At 41.9% G+C, this 22,717-nt stretch overlaps 1 protein-coding gene across 4 annotated transcripts; it reads left to right on the top strand.

The window, feature by feature from the left end:
• The first annotated feature begins 42 nt into the window (after window positions 1–42).
• Window positions 43–21,956, top strand: BUB3 (BUB3 mitotic checkpoint protein). 4 transcript variants are annotated; one of them, XM_005602171.4, is made up of 8 exons: window positions 43–332; window positions 755–949; window positions 1,503–1,572; window positions 3,555–3,706; window positions 6,230–6,388; window positions 8,155–8,332; window positions 8,597–8,813; window positions 11,025–12,488. In XM_005602171.4, the coding sequence occupies exons 2-8, from the start codon at window positions 755–757 to the stop codon at window positions 11,032–11,034; spliced, it is 981 nt and encodes a 326-aa protein (XP_005602228.1). In that variant the 5' UTR covers window positions 43–332; the 3' UTR covers window positions 11,035–12,488. The 4 variants fall into 4 exon arrangements, with proteins under 4 accessions (XP_005602228.1, XP_005602229.1, XP_001490096.3 ...); XM_005602172.4 differs by having other exon boundaries at window positions 102–332; window positions 12,116–14,447; XM_001490046.7 differs by having other exon boundaries at window positions 102–332; window positions 9,798–12,488.
• The last annotated feature ends 761 nt before the right edge of the window (window positions 21,957–22,717 follow it).

Here is a 22,717-nt window from a genome sequence, read left to right as displayed (position 1 = left end):
CTTGGCGCGATGCTCCTTGGGAATTGTAGTTTTCACTCGTCCAGCAGGAGCGCGGGCGCCTCCGCCTGGTGGTGAAACGAGACCACGTGATCGGAAAACCCGCGGTTTGCCTTTGAGCCGGAACAGGATGACTGCGTTGACCGACGCCGGGCCTCCGAGCGGACCAATCGGCTGCCTAGGAGGAGACGTTGGCTTTTGAAATCAGCCAATGGCAGGCATACGCTGGAGCTTCCTCTCCGCCTTCTTCGCCCGGGCTGCGAGTGCTTGACGGGAAGCAAGGAGGTGGCGGCGGCGGCGAGCGGCGGCAAAGTTGCTTCTGAGGGGAGTCCAAGGTAGCGGGGAGAGGCATCGGGGCGCAGAGGAGCACTCTTCGGGGCTCCCCGGGCCCAGAGCTGGCGGAGCCGCCTGCAGGGAACCCGCCTCGCTCCCATCGCTTTTCTTTTATTATCGGAGTATAGGGGCGGCAGGCCCCGGGGAGGGCCGAGTGCAGGAGCCCGCGGCCGGGAGGGATGCGGCGGGCCGGGCTGGGGGCTGGGGTTAGGGGTGCGGCGGCGCCGGCCCGGCCGGTTGGGGCGCTTAGGAGGGGCGGGGGTTGGGGCAGAGTCCCGACGGGGCTGGCGCGCAGCCTGTGCGCAGGCGCAGAGGCCTCGTCGCCGACGTGGTCTGGGTCCCTCTGGGATGGGGCCCCCAGCTGGTCGGCCGCCAGCCAGCCCAGCCCCCGGCCCCTTGGGGACTCTGGGCGCTTGTTCCGTAGATGACCGGTTCTAACGAGTTCAAGCTGAACCAGCCCCCCGAGGACGGCATCTCCTCGGTGAAGTTCAGCCCCAACACCTCCCAGTTCCTGCTGGTCTCCTCCTGGGACACGTCGGTGCGCCTCTACGATGTGCCGGCCAACTCCATGCGGCTCAAGTACCAGCACACCGGCGCCGTCCTGGACTGCGCGTTCTACGTAGGTGTCCTCTCTCCGCCGCCGCCCTCTCCTCTGAATAGTGTCCCTTTTCGAGTATTGGGTAGAGGCTTCTGTCGGTGGAGTTGTTTGGACAGCTCTTTGGCGTTTCCTGAACGCTTGCCTTGAGCCAGGTACCGTTTTTTTTGGCTCTGGGGACATGCAGACGTCGGAAACTCGGTCTCCCCTTTCAAGTGGAGTCTAGTGGAGTCATCTTGCAGAGTTTCAGGACATAGGACAGTTGTATTTGAAATTTGTAACAAGACAGTAAAATTTGGCTGCCTCATTAAAGGGAAGACTTTTTTCTTTTTCCACTAGGAAGTAGGAATGCCTCTTTACTCTCAGGCTATGTGGTGAATAGTGCTTCCTTAATTTACTGACATAGTAGTTTTTCTGACCACTTGCTTTATTTTTTCTGCTGTTTTTGTTTACAGTGAGTGCTTGAGCCCAGTGTACATCTTGAGTGTAAACTGGACAGTTGGCTGCAGAAACAGGAATTCTGAAACACTTTGTAAAGCTCTGTAAGTTTTAAATAACTTGAAACTTTATTTTGTAGGATCCAACGCATGCCTGGAGTGGGGGATTAGACCATCAACTGAAAATGCATGATTTGAACACTGATCAAGGTAATATGGCCAGGTTTTTTTTTTTTTTTTTACCAGTTTATTGTTTTCTCAGCTAGCATATGAGAGTATAAATGTTTATTTAGATAGAGTAGTTCCTGAGTTGCTTAGTTCCTAAGTTGCTTGGATACAAATAGAAGTGGTTTGAATTTAAGATTTTTTTGTTTAAATGATAACCGTTAAGTTACTGATCACAAAATATTATGCATGTGTTTTTTTCAGTAAAGCCCGTAATGATCTCCATCCCAGGGGTTTACATGAAGTGACACTTCAGTATTTGACCTTCACCTTGTCCTCAGAAGAGGACTGGTTCTTGTAGTGGTCCACTTTTCATTAGGACTTTTCAGGACAGTGCTGATGTTTGAGTTCTCTTTTCAGAAGCTACTGAAGTTTAGACTACAGCAAGATAGATTTTTAAGAATCTAGCATTATAACATAACCAATCGTGTCCATGTGCTGTATTAGTCCTGCTTGTATAATTATTTAGGATAGAATATGCTTCACTTGGCGTTTGTTGAATGAATAACAAGATGACACATTTTCTTTTAGTTCATTTCTTAGAAGGTCTAGGTGTGAAATGACTTACTCAAGTTTTTATGGTGACTTTGGAGCAGAGCAGAGATTGGAATGGAATCTAAATGCACAGAGCTCTCTAGCAGAGCTTTTTTTGGTGTGTGCGTACATTAGACATAGAAGTACTTGAAGCAGATGGCAAGGCACAGAGAGATGACTAGATGAAGAGGAGTTGGACAGTGAGAAGGAGGGCACAATATTTTGTCAAAAAAAATAAGCACCCAATTAGAAAGTGACTTTGGCCTGTAGCTTAGAACTGCAGGTGTTTGCTATTGTTGGCTGGCAGCTGACGCTACACAGTAAGTTAGTTTGCAGGTTTAGGTCCTATTTGTTTGAAAACTTAGGAGAAAAAAAACACTGAAAAGCGAACTTAAGATCTTGGAGACCGAAATGAAGGGAGTTAGCTGTTTACTCTCTGAAGGTCATTGCCTAACTTCATGAGATGCTTTTCTTTCTTATTTAAGTGACATGTTTTTAAACATGTAGTCTTTCTGTTTGAAAATTAGGACCACATATTGTTCTTTGCTGTCTCCTTAGCATGTGGCATATGTTCTGACACATGGAAGACATTTAGTAGATGTTAGTTGAATGAAGGAATGAGCGTAAAAAGTTGAAATTGAGAGGAAAGAAATTGTGTATGTATTGGAAATTTGACCCATGATGAAAACCAAGTGGAGTAATCATAAGACTCCTTGCCTTCGTGTTGCCGGCTCTCAGATAATCCTGTTACCACTTAAATAAGTTTCTTATAAGCACTGGCTTAATGTGGTAACTTTTATCCAGATGCAGAAGACCAGAGTTCTCCGTTCATTTGTTCCTTCCACAGGTATTTCTTGAGCACCTACCGTGTGTCATATCCTGCACTAGATACAGTCAGAACTGCGCTCATGCGTGGACGCATTCTGAGAAATGCGTTGTTAGGCAATTTTATCTGTTGTGGGAGCATCATAGAGTGTACTTACACAAACACAGGTGGTATAGCCTACTACATGCCTAGGCTGTATGGTGTTAATCTTAGGGGACCACCGTCCTGTATGAGATCTGTCATTGACTGAAATGTCATTATGTGATACATGACTATGCAGAGTTAAACAAACTTCCTAATTTTAAGGAATCTAGAGTCTAGTGAAGAAAATAACAGATTTTAATGCTACCATTTTAATGTAATCTGGAATTCAAGTCAGCGTTTGATATGTACCATGCCAGCGCATCAAATTATGCACTGTAAGGTGAACAGAGGAATGGATGACTCTTTGTAGTCATGGAGAAATTTTTCTGTATGCAGACTTTTCTGTGGAGTTGATAGAAATGGATTCGTTACAGTTGAATGAATGTTTCCTTCTCTTGTTCACTTGAGCAATCCTTGTTTAGCAGAGGTAGTAAACCTAGGTGGGTTTTTTTTTTTCCTTTAGAAAATCTTGTTGGAACCCATGACGCCCCTATCCGATGTGTTGAATACTGTCCAGAAGTGAATGTGATGGTTACTGGGAGTTGGGATCAGACAGTCAAATTGTGGGATCCCAGAACTCCTTGTAATGCTGGGACCTTCTCTCAGCCCGAAAAGGTAGGCCCTTTATATTCATAATAGGATTTGTCGTCCTTGGGGCGATTTGACTTGGTACATGTTTGATGAATATGGTAATAAATATAGAAGTGAAAAGTTGACCAGTCTGTTTTACGCACCCACCTACATAGAAATATTTTGATGAAAGGAAAATTAATTTTGGTATGTTGATCCACTTTTTTCTGTCAGTTGTCATATTTGTACTGGAGAGCACTAGCTTAAATAAACTCACTTCTGTGAATGGCTAATGCTTTCAGTCCCAAGACTGAAAAGCGACTCACTGCATTTTCAGAGAAGTCATTTAGCAAAGACTGTTGGATTGCCTTAAATTGGGTTTGATGTGCCCAAACCAGAAAGTAGGATGGAGCATCACTCCTTTTCACTTACGACCTGAGGTTTCGTTTGAGTTTACTGTTAAGAGGGTGAAATGGGTTATCATTTCAAGTTTAGTGAGAACGGTGTCCTATATTCCCTGGCTTTTACCATTTATTTATTTATTTATTTATTTTTAATATTGACGGATGTAGTTTGAAGGCTCTAGTGAACAAAGCTTCTTAAAACGGAAACCGTATTATTTTAACCTTTTGATCTTTACAATGAAAGTGTAATTGAGCATTCTTGCTGTATCCTTATCAGACTTTATCAGGTGGTAGTTAATTTTAAAGATTGATTGTTTTAGCAGTTTAAAGGTACCCTTCACTTGAGTCTGTTTCCTCAGTGTAAATATACTATTCAGTTCCTGTTAGCCGTCATTATATACTGTAGTGCACCCAAAGAGCCATTATTTTTGTCACATCACAGTCGAATCTACTCCTGGCAAGACCTTTGTTCAGAATAAAATAATTGCATTGTTTCTAGTTTTGATTTATGGTCGTATGTAACATGTTAAGAGCCGTGATAAATTGCTGACAGAATATCATATAATGGACAGCCACACTGAATCAAGCTGCTTATTGGTTCAGCAAGGTTCATTATGTCACTTTTTTTAGTACTTTCTTTGATAAATGTATATACCTAGTCAGTAGCATGACAGTGGTTTCACTTGATTTATGATCATTGGAGATAGAAAGCACTATTAGAAGCTTGTGTGTCACCTGTATAGTAAAGATTTAAGATAAAATTCCCAACCTGATTGTACTATTATAAATCTATTTCTATCTGGATTCTGTGTTTTCTAAGTTTGGTGTTTCATGTCTTAGGTTAGTTTCTGTTTTTCTGCAGGCATTTTGTTTTCTGAATAAATTACAGTAAATCTTGTATTTTTCTTACGCCTATGTTAAATCTGTTTTGAATCTTTTTAGTTCCTTATTTTTCCCTTGGTCAAATTCTTTGTTGAATTTTAAGGCCAGGTGGTAGAGACTGTTGTGTCATTACATTGTTAAACCTAACTTAGGTTTTTTGGCTGGTGGTATATAGTTAACATGATAGTGATTACTAACCATATGGTTTAATTACTGAATGTTAAAGAGATATCTTACCAGGTCCTGGGGCCTTTTCATTTTTTGTAGCAATTCTTCGGGTTTTAAAATATTAGATTAAGTTAGAGTTGCTTATTAATTGAAAGTAGTAATCAGAGCAACTGTGTATCTAAAGTCTAGGTTAAAAAAAGAAATGATTTAACATGATCAGGAAAATACATTTTGCCATCATTTTTGTGAATGGCTTTCTCTGTTTGGTCCCCAAATAACATATTTGAAAATAAACCACTTTAAATGCTTGCTTGCAGCAAGTTCTGTGATTTATTATAAAGGGATTTTTTGTGGAAGTTGTTTTAATATTGAAGAAAAGGCATTAAGAGGGAAAAAATAGATGCTTTTAGGGGAAAAAACACTTTTTAAATTTTCCCTAAGGATGAACTCTGTCTTGAGTGTTTAGTGTGACATCAAGGCACAAGAATTTGTTTTGTCATATGCCAGACCACTATCCTTGTCTTTTAATTTTGAGTTTGTATGCCATCAAAACCAACTAAGCAGCTAATTAGTGATGGCTCCTTCACTCTTCCTGGAAAAGCCTATTTATTTATTCAGTGTGGCAGCTGGGAAAGTCAAGATTTTTGGAGTTGCAAAATGAAATTTTCCAAAAGGTGATCGTAGAAAAGTAACTTTGAATATGATTGTTTTATGAAAAGCCACAAGCCCATTGAAAGGTATCTTGAATTGTTTTATGGCTTTGTTGTCTCCTTTTTGAGTATTTTTTACACCTTTATATTGTCACTAAATAAGACTGGAAAAATTGTTTAATTATTTAATTTGTTTTAGTAACAAAGAAAATTAAGTCTTTGAGTGTTTTTTGCAGAAGTAATTGAATGTACATTACATGATACTTGGTTAAGTGTTACTTGGGTTTATTCTTTTTTGTAAATTACTTGGTTTGTGTAACTATAATATTTAAAGTTTGGTACTTGTATTTGGGAACCTCATCAGCTAACTTTTTTGTGGTTTTATGTTTAGTGGACTTTATTTTGGGGCAGAATGCCATTTTCAGGCAATAGATGATTTTTGGAAGTTTTACTCCTTCTTGAAGGTGTACACCCTCTCTGTGTCTGGAGACCGGCTGATCGTGGGCACTGCGGGCCGCAGAGTGTTGGTGTGGGACCTACGGAACATGGGCTACGTGCAGCAGCGCCGGGAGTCCAGCCTCAAGTACCAGACCCGCTGCATACGGGCATTTCCGAACAAGCAGGTACTGACCCCCCACCCCTTTGGAATTTGAAAGCATGGTCTTATATAATCATGATTTTGGTCACTGCCTTTTAAAGCTTTGCTTTTTTTCCTCTCTCTTTTTGAGTAGTGATTTAGAATTTGCTGTTAGGTTTATTTTTGACAGCCTTTTGTTAAAAGGTAGTGTGTTAATAACCCAGTTTTAGAGAAGACCCGGATGTTCAGAGTGGTCAAGTCATCTGCCGGTTTGAATAGAGGTCTTCTGATTCCTTGTTGATCCCGGTCCAGGAGGCTTGGCAGGTGTCTACTGATCCAAGAGCTTTTCAGGTGTTTCAGTTTAGTAACCAGTGAATTAAAATTTAAATCTGGATATTTAGGATTATGGAATTTGCTGTTCTCTTTTTTTTGCCTCTTTGTAACCCTAATACTAATAGAGTTCTTTCCCCAACCTGATAGCAGAACTTGGCTTTTTCTTTTTTTAAAGAATGCCACTGAAGTTAGAGAGGCAACGCCCCTCCTGTCAGGACTAACTCGCGGTGTACGGGCCGGTCACCCTTCCATCAACATTGTTAAAGGCCGTTACCCTGTTTATTAGTGAGCTGCTCCCCCCAAATCCTGAAAGTTCGAAGGGGAGTTGGTGGTGTGGTTAGCTGCTACAGGAATTTTGCAAGAGGAAAAGTCATTAAAAACAGCAGATATCTTTGGAATCTCGTGGCTGTCCTTTAGTCAGACTGTGGAGCTTGAAGCAATTATGTCAGTTCTTCTGGCCCTTTATCTCAGAAGGCTAGCACCTCAAATGGTGGTCACAGTTCTTTTTCTCAGGAAATTATAAATTTCCACTGAAGAGAAGGAATTGCACTTATGTGAAACTTCAGAGATTTAAATACATGATTAAAATTTCCTTGCATTTATAAATATTATTTTTATGTCTTATATCTAAAATCTTCTGTCACTGTTTCCAGTTCACAATGGAAGTTTAAAAGTAAGGTTTTCTTGGTTTTTTATTTTTCTTTGTAAGAAATATAAAGTAGTTGTATACTTATGTATTTGTAAGAAATACATAAGTAGTTTTTCAGGAATCTTTTTTATACCTTGAAGAATTTAAAAAATTAAATAAAATATAGATTTCATATTTCTGTTATCCCGTACTTTCTTTGACATAGTGTCATTTCAAAGAAAAGTGAGAAGAGGTTTGAAATTGTAAACCACTTTTGAACGTTGCTGAAAATCTGTTGTTTGTGTGTAAACTCAACTTGCTGTAGTTAAATGCAAGAGGCGGAGAGACTGAGCGGGAGAGCTGGCTTTCCAGTTGGTTTAGATTATGGATAGCCCCAGTGAAGGAAACACACTGGTTCTTAGAGTTGTTGGAGATGCAGAGGCATAGAGCAAAGACAAATACATTGCAGCTGATGGGACAAATCTGAGTCTCCTTCTGGACAGGACAATAAGTAAATAATACTGAAACACTTTAAAATGCTCGTTTAGGTTTGACAAAATAACTGGACATTTTTGATTGCAGTGTGCAAGGCACTGGTACAGTGAAGAAAGCAAGTGATGACAGCCTTTTTTTTTTTTTTTTAAATCAAACAGGTATTAGTGTTTTTAAGCTTTTGGAATGATCATAGCTGTGTTAGTACAGCTCAAACCCTTAGTTAAATAGTGCCTGGCTCTGCATCTTTTCTTTTCTGAAATAATTATCTTTCTTTAGTGTGGATTGAATTTCAGAATTAGTGCCTTGCTTTTGGAAGCTGGAGTCACCATTTTTGTCCTCTGGTTCCCTCGTGGCAGGGTTATGTATTAAGCTCTATTGAAGGCCGAGTGGCAGTTGAGTACCTGGACCCAAGCCCCGAGGTGCAAAAGAAGAAGTACGCCTTCAAGTGTCACAGACTAAAAGAAAACAATATTGAGCAGATTTACCCGGTCAATGCCATTTCCTTCCACAACATCCACAATACATTTGCCACAGGTAAAGTATGGCATGCTAACCTGTATTTAATTACTAAGACAACATTATTTTTGCTCTTAATTGAACACTAGATGTTTATGCTTAGGCAAAATTTTTTAAAAACTTGTGCTTGCTTTTTATGGTATTTAGGGGAAAAAAATCTGGTACAGTGCTCCTTGGGCAAAGTGTAACTTCTATATGACCTTAAAGATTAGCTGTTAAGATAATGGTTATTTCTGTATGTGCTTTTAAGAACCATTTTAAGTCTTTTGAAATGACTTGCAGGTGGTTCTGATGGATTCGTAAATATTTGGGATCCATTTAACAAAAAGCGACTGTGTCAGTTCCATCGGTACCCCACCAGCATCGCATCACTTGCCTTCAGTAATGATGGGACTACACTTGCAATAGCATCATCATATATGTATGAAATGGATGACACAGAACATCCAGAAGATGGTATCTTCATTCGCCAAGTGACAGATGCAGAAACAAAACCCAAGTGAGTATGTTTCACCTGTGTTTGAGCCTTTTCTTGCATTCAACCCAGGATTTATTAATTTTCTAAATTCATGAATAGCGTTGTTGATGCCTGCCCGATATTACAGCTGACTGTAGGGTTGGAATTGATTTTATCTTGTTCTCCCAAGCTTTCAATATCCGTAGGTTGATAGACGTCTGATGGATAAAATTGTGCCTAGTTGTTTTGTAGAGAAGAATGTCAAACTCTCATTCTTCTTGAATAGGCACTATTATTTGAATCTCTGGAGTTATTACTAGCTCATTGCTTCAAAATTAAGTTGAGGAATTCAAGAATAATTTATTTTAGCAAATTCTATTTAAGATATTTAAGAATTTGAACTGCCAAAAATCTTTCCTCTCCACAGAGGTTGTTTCTTTAATATTTACACAAAGCGAATGACCTTCGGGTCTTATTGGAAACGCAGAGTAATATGGCCTTGCCTGGAATAGCAAATTTCCTTAGTTTTGAAATTTTCATAGATGTCTTTGGCTCTTGGTTGTAACTTGACAGAGAGGAACCATTTCATTTTTTGGTACCACAGGGCAAAGCTCTGTCCTTAATTACTTGCACGAGGCTCAAGGGGCAGCTGACGTCCAGGCACTTGTTAAAGCGTTAAATACCCACGCCAAGTGTCTTTGTCCCGTTCCTTGTCCTTCTCTACCCAGGCGCTTGAAGGAATTCCTCAGTAAATATTTACAGAGTAACTGACTATTTTCAGATTCCTGTCCTGTCCTGAATTAAAATGGTATAGTGCCCTTGCTAAATTGGGGGAGTCCCTGAGAGGGCAGAGTATTAAATATTGAATAGCATGTATGCCTTTACCGGTTTGACTTTAGAAAAGACTTAGTATGTGAAGCCTGTTGGATAAAGGGCTGTGTTTGCATTTAATCTCTCACTTTTGTGTCTCCTGTCCTGGCCGGCCATTTTGATCTCATGCTGTTCTTTTTTCTTTTGAACTTGTAGGTCACCATGTACTTGACAAGATTTCATTTACTTAAGTGCCATGTTGATGATAATAAAACAATTCGTACTCCCCAATGGTGGATTTATTACTATTAACAAAGAAACCAGGGAAAAATATTAATTTAAATAATATAAGAACCTGAAAATAATGGAAAAGAGGTTTTTGTTGATTTTTTTTTTAAACGAACACTTTCTTAAGTGCATGAGATGGTTTGATGGTTTGCTGCATTAAAGGTACTTGGGCAAACAAAAGTGGAGGGCAGTGACTGCACTTCTGAGAGTCAGTTTTGACCTTGATGATTTTTGTTTCCACTGTGGAAATAAATGTTGTAAATAAATGTAGGTAATAAAAATCCCTTTGCCTTCTTTCTGGACCTTAAACGGTAGAGGAAAAGGCTCTTGAGCCATTTGTTTCTTTTGCTGGTTATAGTTGCTAATTCTAAAGCTGCTTCAGACTGCCTCATGAGGAGGTTAATCTACAATTAAACAATATTTCCTCTCGGCCGTCCATTATTTTCTGAAGCAGATGGTTCATCATTTCCTGGGCTGTTAAACAAAGCGAGGTTAAGGTTAGACTCTTGGGAATCAGCTAGTTTTCAATCTTATTAGGGTGCAGAAGGAAAACTAATAAGAAAACCTCCTAACATCATTTTGTGACTGTAAACAATTATTTATTAGCAAACAATTGATCCCAGAAGGGCAAATTGTTTGAGTTAGTAATGAGCTGAGAAAAGACAGAGCATATCTGTGTATTTGGAAAAATAATTGTAACGTAATTGCAGTACATTTAGACAGGCATCTATTTGGACCTGTTTCTATCTCTAAATGAATTTTTGGAAACATTAATGAGGTTTACATATTTCTCTGACATTTATATAGTTCTCATGTCCATTTCAGTTGCCCAGCCGCTGGTGATTAAGGTTAAAAAGAAAAAAATTACAGTGAGAATGAGATTCATTTCAATGTAATGCCCTGAAGCAGAACACGAACTTAGCTTGGCCTATTCTGGGTGGTTCCAAATAGTATTTTTGTTGTCAAACTTTGTGTTTTTTGTTTATATTTTTGCAAATGTATGTTTCTGAATGGGACTTGGACCTTTACTGAAATTTATTTTATCCGTGGTGTATTTAAGAAAAATTCTTTAATACAGAGAAGGGTCTTATTTTTAAGGTGAAAACTGAGTGTAAGTCTGAACCCATCTTTTGAAATGTATTTTCTTCATTGCAGGTCCACCTAATCATCTCGTCAAAGTGGTTTCTCTGTGGAAAGCTTTGTTTTGCTTCCTACAAATACGTGCTTATCCCCTCAGGGGTGTGTTATAGTCATTGTGGACATGTTATTTAGTCTGTGGATTTCTCTGTTTTCTGTCTTAAAAATCCTTGTCTCTGTGCCCTTTCGTGCTGACTCTGTGTAGGATGGCGAGTCTTGTGTCCTTGTGCAGTAGTGTGAAGAATTGTTTTCTCCTCCAGCAAGCCCAGTTGCTGTTTATGAGCAGCTTGAGCTCTTTTTGTAAAATAATCTAAACTTGTTATTTCCGTGCTGTCTAATAAATCAGAGATTCAGAACCCTTAAATGTTGCATGTTTTTAAATGTCGGTAATTAATGTAATTAACTTCATAAAAAGGCTTCTGTAAAGCAACAGTCCCTTCATCCAGGGCTTGGTGGGGATGACATTTTACCCTTAGGTCCACACTGCCTCGTTCCATTACGTCTATTCTGCTCTACGCTGGGGATTCAGCCCTGGATAAAGTGATCTGTTGGAGTTCTGCCATTTCCCTCGTGCCCTCTTGCTGGATCAGCAGGGCCCTTGAGCCAGCTGTGCCGCCTCCCAGGATGGGCACAGCCTGAGCGGCAGCTGACGGGCGCCCTTTGGCACGGCTCTCTCCGGGTAGTGCTAGTGCAGGCGGGCTCGTGCGGCTTCCCCTCCCTGTGCTGATGCAGTCATCGGGCGCGCACACAGAGCCAAATGACAGGCCCGCCTGTCCTTATCCATCAAATGCTAAATCACAGTGAAGCCCTTGGGATGGTAAATAATGTAATAGCCGGAGACTAACTGATGGTATTGGTTCTTTAGTGTGATTATGTGCTTTTTAAAGTCATAACCACTTGGTTGAGGACAGAACATAAATTTAAAACATTGTTTAACTGAAAGAGAATTAATATGGTGTCGTAAAAGGTGACTAAATTAAAGAAATGTTGGGGACCTGTTTTTTAGGTCGTGGTGTAGGAGAGCTTTTTTTGTAATTCCGTCTGGATGTCCTCTTGTCGCTTGAAACCAAATGTGTCTCACCCTGACCCTGTCTCCCTGCCTCCCCTAGGACCTCTTAACCGGCTCCTGTCACGATGTGCCTGTTATGGTTGTGGCCGCCTTCCCCAGATGACCAGGGCCTTGGCGTTCTCACTGGTTTCCCTTAGCCAAATGCTCTTCTCTATTGTTAAGTGTCTGTTCTGTTTATCTTTTGTTTCTACTGCTACTGTCCCACCGCCTTAAAGGGGCCCCTCCGCCCATCCGGGGGAATGTGGCAGCCTCCAGTCTCGGCCCTAAATCCTCTACCTTCTGGAGCAGTGACTTTCAAACCTTTAAGCTGTAACCCAAATAAGAAATACGTTTGAATCGCAGTCCAGAACACAGAGGTCAATACAGTATGTGTAACAGAGAAAAGTTTTATAAAACATTACTTGCCCTTTGTACTGTTTGCTTGCTTGCTTGTTTTTTTTTAAAATTTTTTTTAAGAAATGCTGGTTATGGCCCCTTGAACTGATTTTATAACAAGTTCCTTGCCGCCTCTAACTTAAAAAAAACTGCTGTCTACACACAGGACTAAAAACTCTTACTTTTTTTATCCTGCCATGCGTGGGATCCCCCAGAGCTCCCCCTTGCTCGTGGTAGCCCTTTAGTCACTTTGTAAGAAGGTGAGCATCTTCCGAGGCCTGCAGATCCCCAGGAAGGGACCGGCTGATCGGCCAGGTGCTCTCAGAAGAATGGGGGTTGGGCTGCCCTCCGCTGGGAATTCCGACACTTGGATAGGAATGTTCTGGTGGCAGCAATATCTGGTTCTGAGTTCTACTGTGTAGAAACTTAAAGGTGTATTAGCAGGTCCTCCTTTGTTCCGGGCAGGCGGGGATATCCAGCCCTGTTAGAAGGACCAAGGCCAGACTACCCAGTTTGCGTTGGCATTCAAGCACTTCATTGTTTTGCCTTCTGTATCTGTTCAACTTGAGGTTTCGTACAGTGTTGTGCTTTGCACATCTTCAGTTAAAAAAGGATTCTGGTCAAATAAGACTAGGCCTCTCTGCTTGGTGGGAGGAGACTCCATCCACGTTAGCCTCTAAGAGCTTGGAGAACTCAAGCAGTACAAGAAATGCCTGTGACTTCGTTTAACCCAGTTTTCCCCAAATTTCTTTGACCCTGAGCCTCTGCTCTCTGTAATCGCCTCCCCCACCAACTCCTCCCCCCCTGGAGTTTACTGGGATTCTGTTAATCAGAGTGCCAGGCTATTCGCTTCACTTTTACTCAGATGCCCATGTTGGTTCCCAATTTTCACAGTCTGTTCAGGCTTTTTGTTTTTCCAAATTGCTCGTACAGTTTTAATTTGAATCCTTCTGCAAGGTCCAAGGTCTTATTCAAGATCCTGTTTTCCATGAGGGCCTCTGTCCTTGCTCCAGCTCACAAATGAGTGTGCCCTTTCTCAAAAGTTGGATGAGGCATCTCCTGCTTATGTACTTGTGGCAGTTACTGCCTGGCATTTTAGTATTTTCATATGTGCACGTCTTGATCCTCTCCTAGATTCTTTCAAGACCAGGGACCACGTCTTTATGTATACTCTGGCGCATGAACATTGGGCCACTTTGGTATTGTTGAGTGATAGAGATGGTCCCTTTTTCAAAATAATTTTCAATATAATTTTGGAATAGAGCCACTTGGTGTCCAGTGCACTGGACATGTGACCGTTAGCTTGGTTAATTTATTCAATAAGCACTTAGTAACTATTAGAGGAGGAGTATGTTCATTGTAGAAAAATGTAGGTGACAACATGCAGAAAGTGAGTTACACTGTCATATAATTATATCCTATAATAGGAGATAACATTTTGGTGTCTATCCATCCTTCAGAATTTTCTGCACATTCTTTCTGAATTTTGTTAACCGCCTTATGTGAAAATGCCTGGGTGAACAAATTTGAAGATTTTGTTTGAGATGGTGTGACATGCAGTACTGGCCAGGTGGCTTCATGACATTTACTTTGGGAGGGGCATCCTAAGTGTTCTTTGAAGTAATGGGTGGCTGGTCACCCCCTGGAGCATCTGAAGCCTGGAAGCAGGAGATCCTGTGACGGTGGCAAGAGGAGTCAGGCCTTGGGCAAGTCCAGCCTTTGAACTTGGCTTTGAATCCTGACTTCGGTGCTGAATTCGTTGCGTCACTGGCCAAGTTAACTTCTCAGCTGCAGTTTCCTCATCTGTAAAATGAAGATAACACCTAACTCATGGAGTTATAAATGAGTATATACATTGGTTATTAGGGTGCGCCTGACACAGGCAATGAACAGCAAATCCCTGTTCTCTTTGGATGAAAAATATTTAATCCGTTGCTCACTTATTAGTCAGCTGATTTCAGGTTTTTTCTTTTTAATAAATTAATGTAGATCTCAGATATCTATGGGATTTCTAGTTCTTAAATTTGCCGGTATGTTTATCTTTTTAAAAACATTTCTGGGGCTGGCCCCATGGCCGAGTGGTTAAGTTCTCGCCCTCCACTTCAGCGGCTTCAGCAGCCAGGGGTTTCGCTGGTTCGAATTCTGGGCAAGGACATGGCACTGCTCATCAAGCCATGCTGAGGCATCATCCCACATCCCACAACTAGACGGACCCACAACTAAAAACACACAACTATGTACTGGGGGGCTTTGGGGAGAAAAAGGAAAAATAAAAAAAACTCCAAAAAACAAGAAAAAAATTTCTGAACCATTTCAAACATTCAGAAAAACTCAGAGAATCACCCAGAAACCCACCATCTAGATTTTAAAACGTTATTTTGGCATATTAAACTCTTTGTTTTAAAATAAAACTTTGCACGTACTTGAAGCCTCAATTGTACCCCTCTCTCACCCCATTGCCGTTTTCCGTTCTTACTACGCTTTGTACCTATGTATGCCTTTATGTTCAGGTAATATCCATGTATATATTTTTTAAAATTTGCATAAATGGTGTGCTGTTTCTATCCTGGCATGAACCCACCCCTGTTCAACGTCAGGTGTGGTTAATAAGATGTAGAAGGAAAGGGACAAAGCTACTAAGGATCGCTTCCTAGTTGTAGGGAGACAACTAAGCAGCCCCAAGGTTGTGCAGTGGAGTGGCTGAGCTGAGCGCCCTCCTCTCTGGAAGTATGAGCTCAGCCACCATTACAGAAGGCATGGCAGTTCTCTGACTGGTTGGTTCTTTCAGGGGTGAAAACGGCATCATGTAACACTTCTTTCCCCTAGGAAAATACGTGAGCGAGCTGAGTACACAATAGATTAGGTGTATTAAAAATAAAACATCCGTGTTGTCATCCAAGAAGTAAACCGTAGCTCTCCTTTCATGGTTCTTCTCTCCTTTGGCTTCCCCGCCTAAGTCTTTGAAATGTCTCTGGGTAGCCCATCTTTCACTAGGGAAAGCACTGGTTTAAACTGTTGGGACTGGTTACAGCAGTTTCCTTTAAAAATGGCACCTGGCTACGTTGCTTTGGAACTAGCTCTAAGAGAAATGAAAGCTGCCGAGCCTGGTGGCCACAAATACCAATTGGACCGTTGAGTACAAAAGGCACTTTTCCCTTGATCAGTGGTGTGTTGCAACGATGCTTTCATTTTCGAAGGATACCCACAGAACTTGTCCTGGGATTGTCATGGGGTATTGGCTTCTTAGTTGGAAAGTATTTTGTGTCCTGATGCAAAGAAATCTGAAGGTAAAAATTAGACTCTACGGTGACTTATAGAGAATGGGAATTGGGGCAACAGGACATGAGTTACCCTGCCCGTTTAATGTAACTCATGATTTGGCAACCAGCTTTTAGAACTATTTTAAATGAAAAGCTTTTGGTTTTATTTTGTTTTGCTTGAATACACTGCTGGTGGTACGACTTTCCAAATCACCTGGCTTGAATAGAGAAATGGAAAAAGAGATGCTTTGCTTTACTGGGCTTTAATGCAGTAGACTGTCAGACTGAGGTAATTGAAGGTTCATTTCCAATGGTTTATTTCGTTAACCAAATTCCGAAGAAATATTCTTTGAGCCCTGACCATCCTAGCCAACTTTGTGTAGTTAACGCAAACCTGAAGAAGCCATACAAATTATACCCACTGGTCTCAGAAGCACCTCAGTTTGCTTTTCCAAGGTTGTAACGAAGTACCTTTCATCCCCTTTATAGGACTCTGTTATAGGCTATTGCAGTAATTTAGAACCTATGTACCTAGACTCCTGACCTTGTTATAACATCACTTTATAATTCTCAAAATACTTGGCTCTTGAAGATTTTCTTAGCACCAGCCATGTATTCTTAAAGAGCCCAGGCAATTTGTCTTCGGTTATATTACACATCTTCTCAGCCAGTAAGACCTAACATTCTTATTGAATCGCCTCACAAAAATCCTTCAATTCTTTCATCATTTCACAACTTAACATCGCAGTCAGTGGTTAGCATTCTCCATTTAAAGAAATATCCTTGCTTGGATCAGTGGCAATGTCCACCTTCATCAAGCTTTGGATATAGAAGCAGCTCTCTTGCTGGGTTCACTGTTAGTTCATCAAGATTTCTGGTGACATTAAGGAGAAGCCCAGCTGTCCCCATGTGACCGACTTAAAGGTGGTCATGGAAGTGGCGGACAAGTATGTTAACAGTCAGGCTCTCAACACGTCACCCTTTGTCGCCGTTCATCAGGTGAACAGCGACCTCAGTTACCAGCAGAAATCTAGAATGGGCACTCTTCACTGAGCTTGATGCTTGGTTGTGGCTTGGCTTTCCACTTACTGTGCTTATGTTAATAGAACTTGTATTGTTAAATGTTGGACTTCACCTCTGCCTTGCAGCCATTTCAAAAATGGCCTGTGCTCGTGCTGCCCATCATTATCCAAGGTTTTGTTTTTGACTCAAATCTATAGCTCTTGAAGAGTAAGAGAAATCTTATTTATTTGGACTCCACTGACAGAGAATTTGTGATAAATTGTCTTGACTTAGGAGAAAAAGCAAATGAGAGCAGAGGGAATATGTTTAACTCTTGATGGGGAAGTTCTTAATGGATATTAACACATGGTTGATAATCGTAGTAATATTTGATCTGTACGTTGGACAGAGCTTCTGCCTGGAAATACTTGAGTAGCTGTCTGCATTACTGTGGTTGGGCACACTTAATATTTCTGAAGAAACGCTTTTTGGCTGAAAACAGTGAAACAGTTTGATTTGCCCAAGACCTCTAAGCTGGTGATTGGGGACAAACAGTGGAAACGTGCAGAGAAACTAGCCTCTTAGGATTAATTGGGAAACAGTAGGACTAACCTGAAATTTAAATCGGGTTATCAAGGCAAAATTTTGATTTGGCCACCACTCAAAATTTCAGAAAGCATTTTCTTATCATTATTGATCCAAAATGAATGGAATCCAGAAGAGAGGATTATTCCTGTTCCTCTTGCCAACATTCCTGATCAATTTCGTCTTTTTATTCTAAACTGGTTTCTCCCTGATTAGAACTTCTTAGTGGAGCAGATGAGAAGGAAAAGTAAGATTAGGGAAAGTTATTATTTTTTTGAGGAAGACTGGCCCTGAGCCGTCATCTGTGCCCATCTTCCTCTATTTTATATGTGGGACGCCTACCACAGCATGGCTTAATAAGCAGTGTGTAGGTCCGTGCACCTGGGATCTAAAGTGGTGAACCCCAGGCTGCTGAAGTGGAGCACATGAACTTAACTGCTATGGCACTGGGCTGGCCCCTAGGGAAAGTTGTTTTCAATACTTGTTGCCTTGAGCATCTAATTTTAGATTTGAAATTAAAGGGACAAAAATGCCTGTAAAAAGTTCTGCTCTTTTGGTAACTCAGGAGAAGACCCTGGCAAGAAAGGGAAGTGGACATGTTGGAAGGGGTGACAGCTGTGTCAGAGTCTAAGCCTATAATATTTGTGGGTGGATTTGTCAGTACCTTTAGGAGAAGAGGGTTCATCTTTGCTTTTATTAGCCCTGCACAAATACAGATAAAGGTTGGGAATTGGAAACTGAAGAAATCAGTTTGAAACAAGCCTCCTCTGACCTATATTGGAACTTGCTGAATGAGGGATATACCAACTCCTTGGACATCCCAAGAACTGAGATCTCAAAAGCTTCTTGATGCCTGACCTCTTATTGAGTGTTGAGCACCTCATCGAAAACATGGAGTCATGGCCATTCTTCTAATGGAATCATCCATCACTGCCCATTGCTTGCTGGGAAAAATATCGGGAGTCTCTCATGATAGCCTCGTAACCGTCAGAGATCAGAGGCCCGTGCACCAGGCTGAATGGTCCGATGGCACGTCATTCAAGATCTTCCCTTCGTCGCTGCTAACAGCTAATGACAGATCTGTAATTCAGGGCATGCAGTCTTTCCTTTCTTTTTTTCCTCTGTTCCTCTCTCACTTCTTCCCCTCTCTCTCTCTTCTTTCCTTTAATCAATAGGCAGACAATAAAAGGCATTTGTGCAAAAGTTGACTTAGGAAAATGTGGCCATTTGCTGGTGGAGTTTTGAAATAGATGCTTGAGACTCCATTGTGCCTTTTGGTCCAGGCGGTGGTGGGTGGCAATGGATAAATCAGCTCATTGCTGCCCACAAGACCAAGCATTGGATCTGATCTGGCACGTGTTATGAAATGATTGGGCCTTTTGAGGGCACAGTGAAATAGCACATTTTACTTGCAGTACATTAAAACACTGAAACACGTGTTGTGGAGGGATTCTGCCAGGCGGTAACTTAGGAGATGCTCTCATCCCCACTTCTGGGCGCAGCTCACGTTTAGAAAAACATGCCTCTGTAGTTTCGGAAGGCAAGTGTTTGGGGCACCACTGGATGTTAAAAAGTGCACATTAGTAAGGCGACTGTTTAGGTGGTGTATAGACTTCCCAAGACTTGTAATTTTGAAGAGGAAGGTGTTGGGAAGGTATTGTGAACTTACTTGTTGTTGAAACAAAGTGTCCACCCTGAAATAAGACTCCTGGGGAGAATGTGGAGTAGCAGGAACAGCTTCGGGCTCGTCAGGAGGCCCGAGTCCCCCACTTGACTGGGTGCCCCGGGGTGCGTGGACCTAAGGCTCCAGCTTTTTCTGAAAGGCTCCCTGAGGCTCCTCTCCAGGCCGCTGTGGCCTGACCTGCTGGCCCTTTGCCTTTGAAACACAGAGGTTCTCAGCTTCTACAAGTCTGGACTTGTTATGTTTCTTAAGTATTTCAGTAGATGAAGGTTTGGAGTAAGAAAAACTGAAGTGTTCTACGTCGTCCTGCTCAGAGTTCTTAAATGACTTTGTCAGCCCTCCCAGAGGACGCTGGATCATTTTTTCCTTATATAGTGTTCCCTCTCACAACAAACCACGAGGGTGATATTATGAACCCCATTTCCTGTTTTACAGATGAGGAAACCAAAGCCGCAAGAGGTTAAGTGACATCCTCCAGGTCACACAGCTAGTACCCGTAGGACCAGGATTCATACCCAGCTTAACTCTGGAGCCTGAACACTTCACCCACTATACCATTTTGTTTCTCTGTCTTATGGTTGATGATGACATGTATTATTGCCTTCCTGCCTTACCGCCTGCCTTTCTTCTTCCCTTCCTCCCTCCCTTCCTTCCTTCCTTCCTTTAATGTTTATCGACCCATCCCAGCTCCAGACTCTGTGCTAGGTAATGAGTTCATTCAGGGCAGGGACTGTCTTGATTTTCATTTTCCTTATAGTGCCTGGACCAGAGTAGGTGCTTAATAAATATATGCATGCTACATGAATGACTGCCTGGAAGAGTGGATGTACTTCATGATACAAGAGTTCGCTTGAGGGGCCGGCCCCGAGGCCGAGTGGTTAAGTTTGCGCACTCCGCTTTAGTGGCCCCGGGTTTTGCCGGTTCAGATCCTAGGCACAGACATGGCACTGCTCATCAGGCCATGCTGAGATGGTGTCCCACACACACAACCAGAAGGACCTACAACTAGAATATACAACTATGTACTGGGGGACTTTGGAGAGAAGAAGAGGAAGAAGAAAAAAAGAAGATTGGCAACAGATGTTAGCTCAGGTGCCAACCTTTAAAAAATAAAAAAAGAATTTGCTTGAGGGGCCAGCCCGGTGGTGCAGTGGTTAAGTTCATGTGCTCCACTTCAGTGGCCCTGCGGACCTACACACTGCTCGTCGAGCCGTGCTGTGGCGGTGTCCCACATACAAAATAGAGGAAGATTGGCACAGATGTTAGCTCAGCAACAATCTTCCTCACTGAAAAAAATAGAAAAGGAAAAAAGAAAAGAAAAAGAGTTTGCTTGACCTGTCTAAGAGTTTCCAATTTCCTCCATAGGGCATGAGTTCTTTAAACCCTGGATGTAAAACTTGATAAGAGTGTTTCTTACTGTGTTTGAGAATATAATGATGGAAGCCACAGGTATGGAGAATATTTGAGTTGATCCATTGATAAGTCACACCCCAGTTTACCCCCCAACAAGTTCCTCAATTTATCTTCAGCTATACTCTTCCCCTCTCCCTGCTTCTCTCTGTCTTTCTCTCTCTCTTACACATACACACCCCCTTCTTTCTAAGTTTTAGCCTTCAAGGCCTGCTCCCAGCTTCTGTACGACGCCTTCCTTGATTCCCCACGTGATGCCAATCTCACTTCTCTCCGTATTCCCAAAGCATGTTTTTTTTGTACTCCAGTTACAGCACTTATCAAAGTCCAATTTATTTCTATTTCAGAATAAATTTTGTGCATGAGTGGTCTCTAGTGCTCGTTTATTAGCCTCTAGAGGTCAGGAACCCCCCTGGTTCACAGCTCTCTAGCACCAAGCATAGTGCTTTATAGGAGGTAGGATGCAGCAAATATGGAATTAGGTTGAAATTTGTCAAGAGATGGTTCCAAAGTGCCAATCATCCTTGGACTGGGTTCTGTGAGGGCCTTTTGAAGTAACATAGTGCAGTGCCTAACCTCAAGGGGTTTGAAAAATGGAAGATGATATCTTCAGAATGACTGAGGGAAATGAATGCCACCACTTAGCAATGGCCAGAGAAGACTGGATATTGATTTCATAAACTGACTATTTCTTGCCAGATTGTAACATGACCTGGATATATTCTTTAGGATTTCATCCCACATTTAAAGCCATACAAAATGTTTTCTTTTGGGTCATTTCCATTCATTTTATTTTTAAACACCTGGTTGTGACACATTTCTTGGGAGCTCATGTTTGAAGACCTTGAGTTACCTTCTGACCATATTTCAGTCATGGCTTTAATCACGTCCTCAGCCGTTTGAATTATTTAGCATCTTTTTGAGATTACATTTTTTATTCCTAATTATATGACAAAGATATATTCCATGAAATATTTATCATGTAATTATGATTAAAATGTAGTCTCCCCAAAGATGTGAATAATAACTTTAAGTATTCTATATTTAATTGAGGGTGTCTAGTGGACTGTGCTGGGTTGCCTTGGTTAAGCTGAGAACTACATTTCCCAGCATCCCCTTGCCTGTGTGGTTCCAGGTTAGAGTTGGCCCAAAGAGGAATATACACAGACTGGGACGGCCATTACTCTCCGAGGTTTGTTGGCTGTCAGGTGTGGTGATGGATGGCAGCAGAAGTACCTAATGGGTTTCTGCTTGTCTTTGCTCTCTTCTGATCTGCATCCAGCATTTCCTCCCTACTCTTGGCCCTGATGCCCTGGTGCCCAGCTGGAGCCTAAGGCCCACCACGAGATGCATGGCCACAGACCCCAGGATGGCAGGTACTCAGAAGCCTCTCCCCAGCTTCCCTTGGCAGTCCTGTTGGTGGCTGGAGATGCCTGCCCTCTCAGATGGACTGCTTGGTGACTGACTGCTGATCCTCCAGCACCCCTTCCAGACCTTCACGCCCCTCCCCCAGCTCCTCCCATAACTGTGTACAGTTGGATTCCTGTAATAAAGCCCTATTCTGTGACCTCGTGGTATCTCTGCTCCCCTGACTGAACCTAGACTGACACAAGGAGCAGGAGAATTAGAAGCAAGTGTGAAATCTTTTTTCAAAAGGGCTTTCTTTCAAAGCCTTTTGCTTTTAAAGTTGTCATTAAGGGCCAGTGTTTAGAGATGGACGAAGGTGCTAAAACCTTTCTGACTTGCTTCTGTGGTCTTGGACACATAATGAGATGTCTTTTTTATATGAAGATGACTCTTCTGACCTACTCCCATTTGTGAAGGTGAGTTTGTGCTGATGCAGACAAATTCAGATTTGTGAAAGCTCCTAAAGCAGAACTGACACTCACTACACGCTTATTTCTGTCCTTCATCCCTTCCTCCCTCTCTCCCTCGCATATGACCCTTATGCTTTTAGGATCAATCGTGGGGACTTTTTATTAGGGGTCCAGGTTTTAGCTAAACCAGGAATATAGCAAATCTATGCCTTTAACCTCGTTCAGATACATGCCTTAATGCCGCTAAGCTCACTGGCCACCAAAGTACACACTTTGTGGGTCACTTTTTGTTTTCCTAACATTTTCATCCATCCATCCATACATACATCTATCCATCTCTCCCTCCCTCCACCCATACACTCATCCACCCACCCACCTATCTATCTATACATCCATCCATCTATCTGTCTGTCTGTCTGTCTGTCTGTCTATCTATCTATCCATCCATCCGTCCATCCTTACATACATTCACCCATCCATCCATCCACCCATCCATCCATCCATCCACCCAC

This window comes from Equus caballus, chromosome 1, assembly GCF_041296265.1.
Source record: "Equus caballus isolate H_3958 breed thoroughbred chromosome 1, TB-T2T, whole genome shotgun sequence".
NCBI classification, from domain to species: domain Eukaryota; kingdom Metazoa; phylum Chordata; class Mammalia; order Perissodactyla; family Equidae; genus Equus; species Equus caballus.
This window is presented reverse-complemented; position numbering and strand designations above follow the sequence as displayed.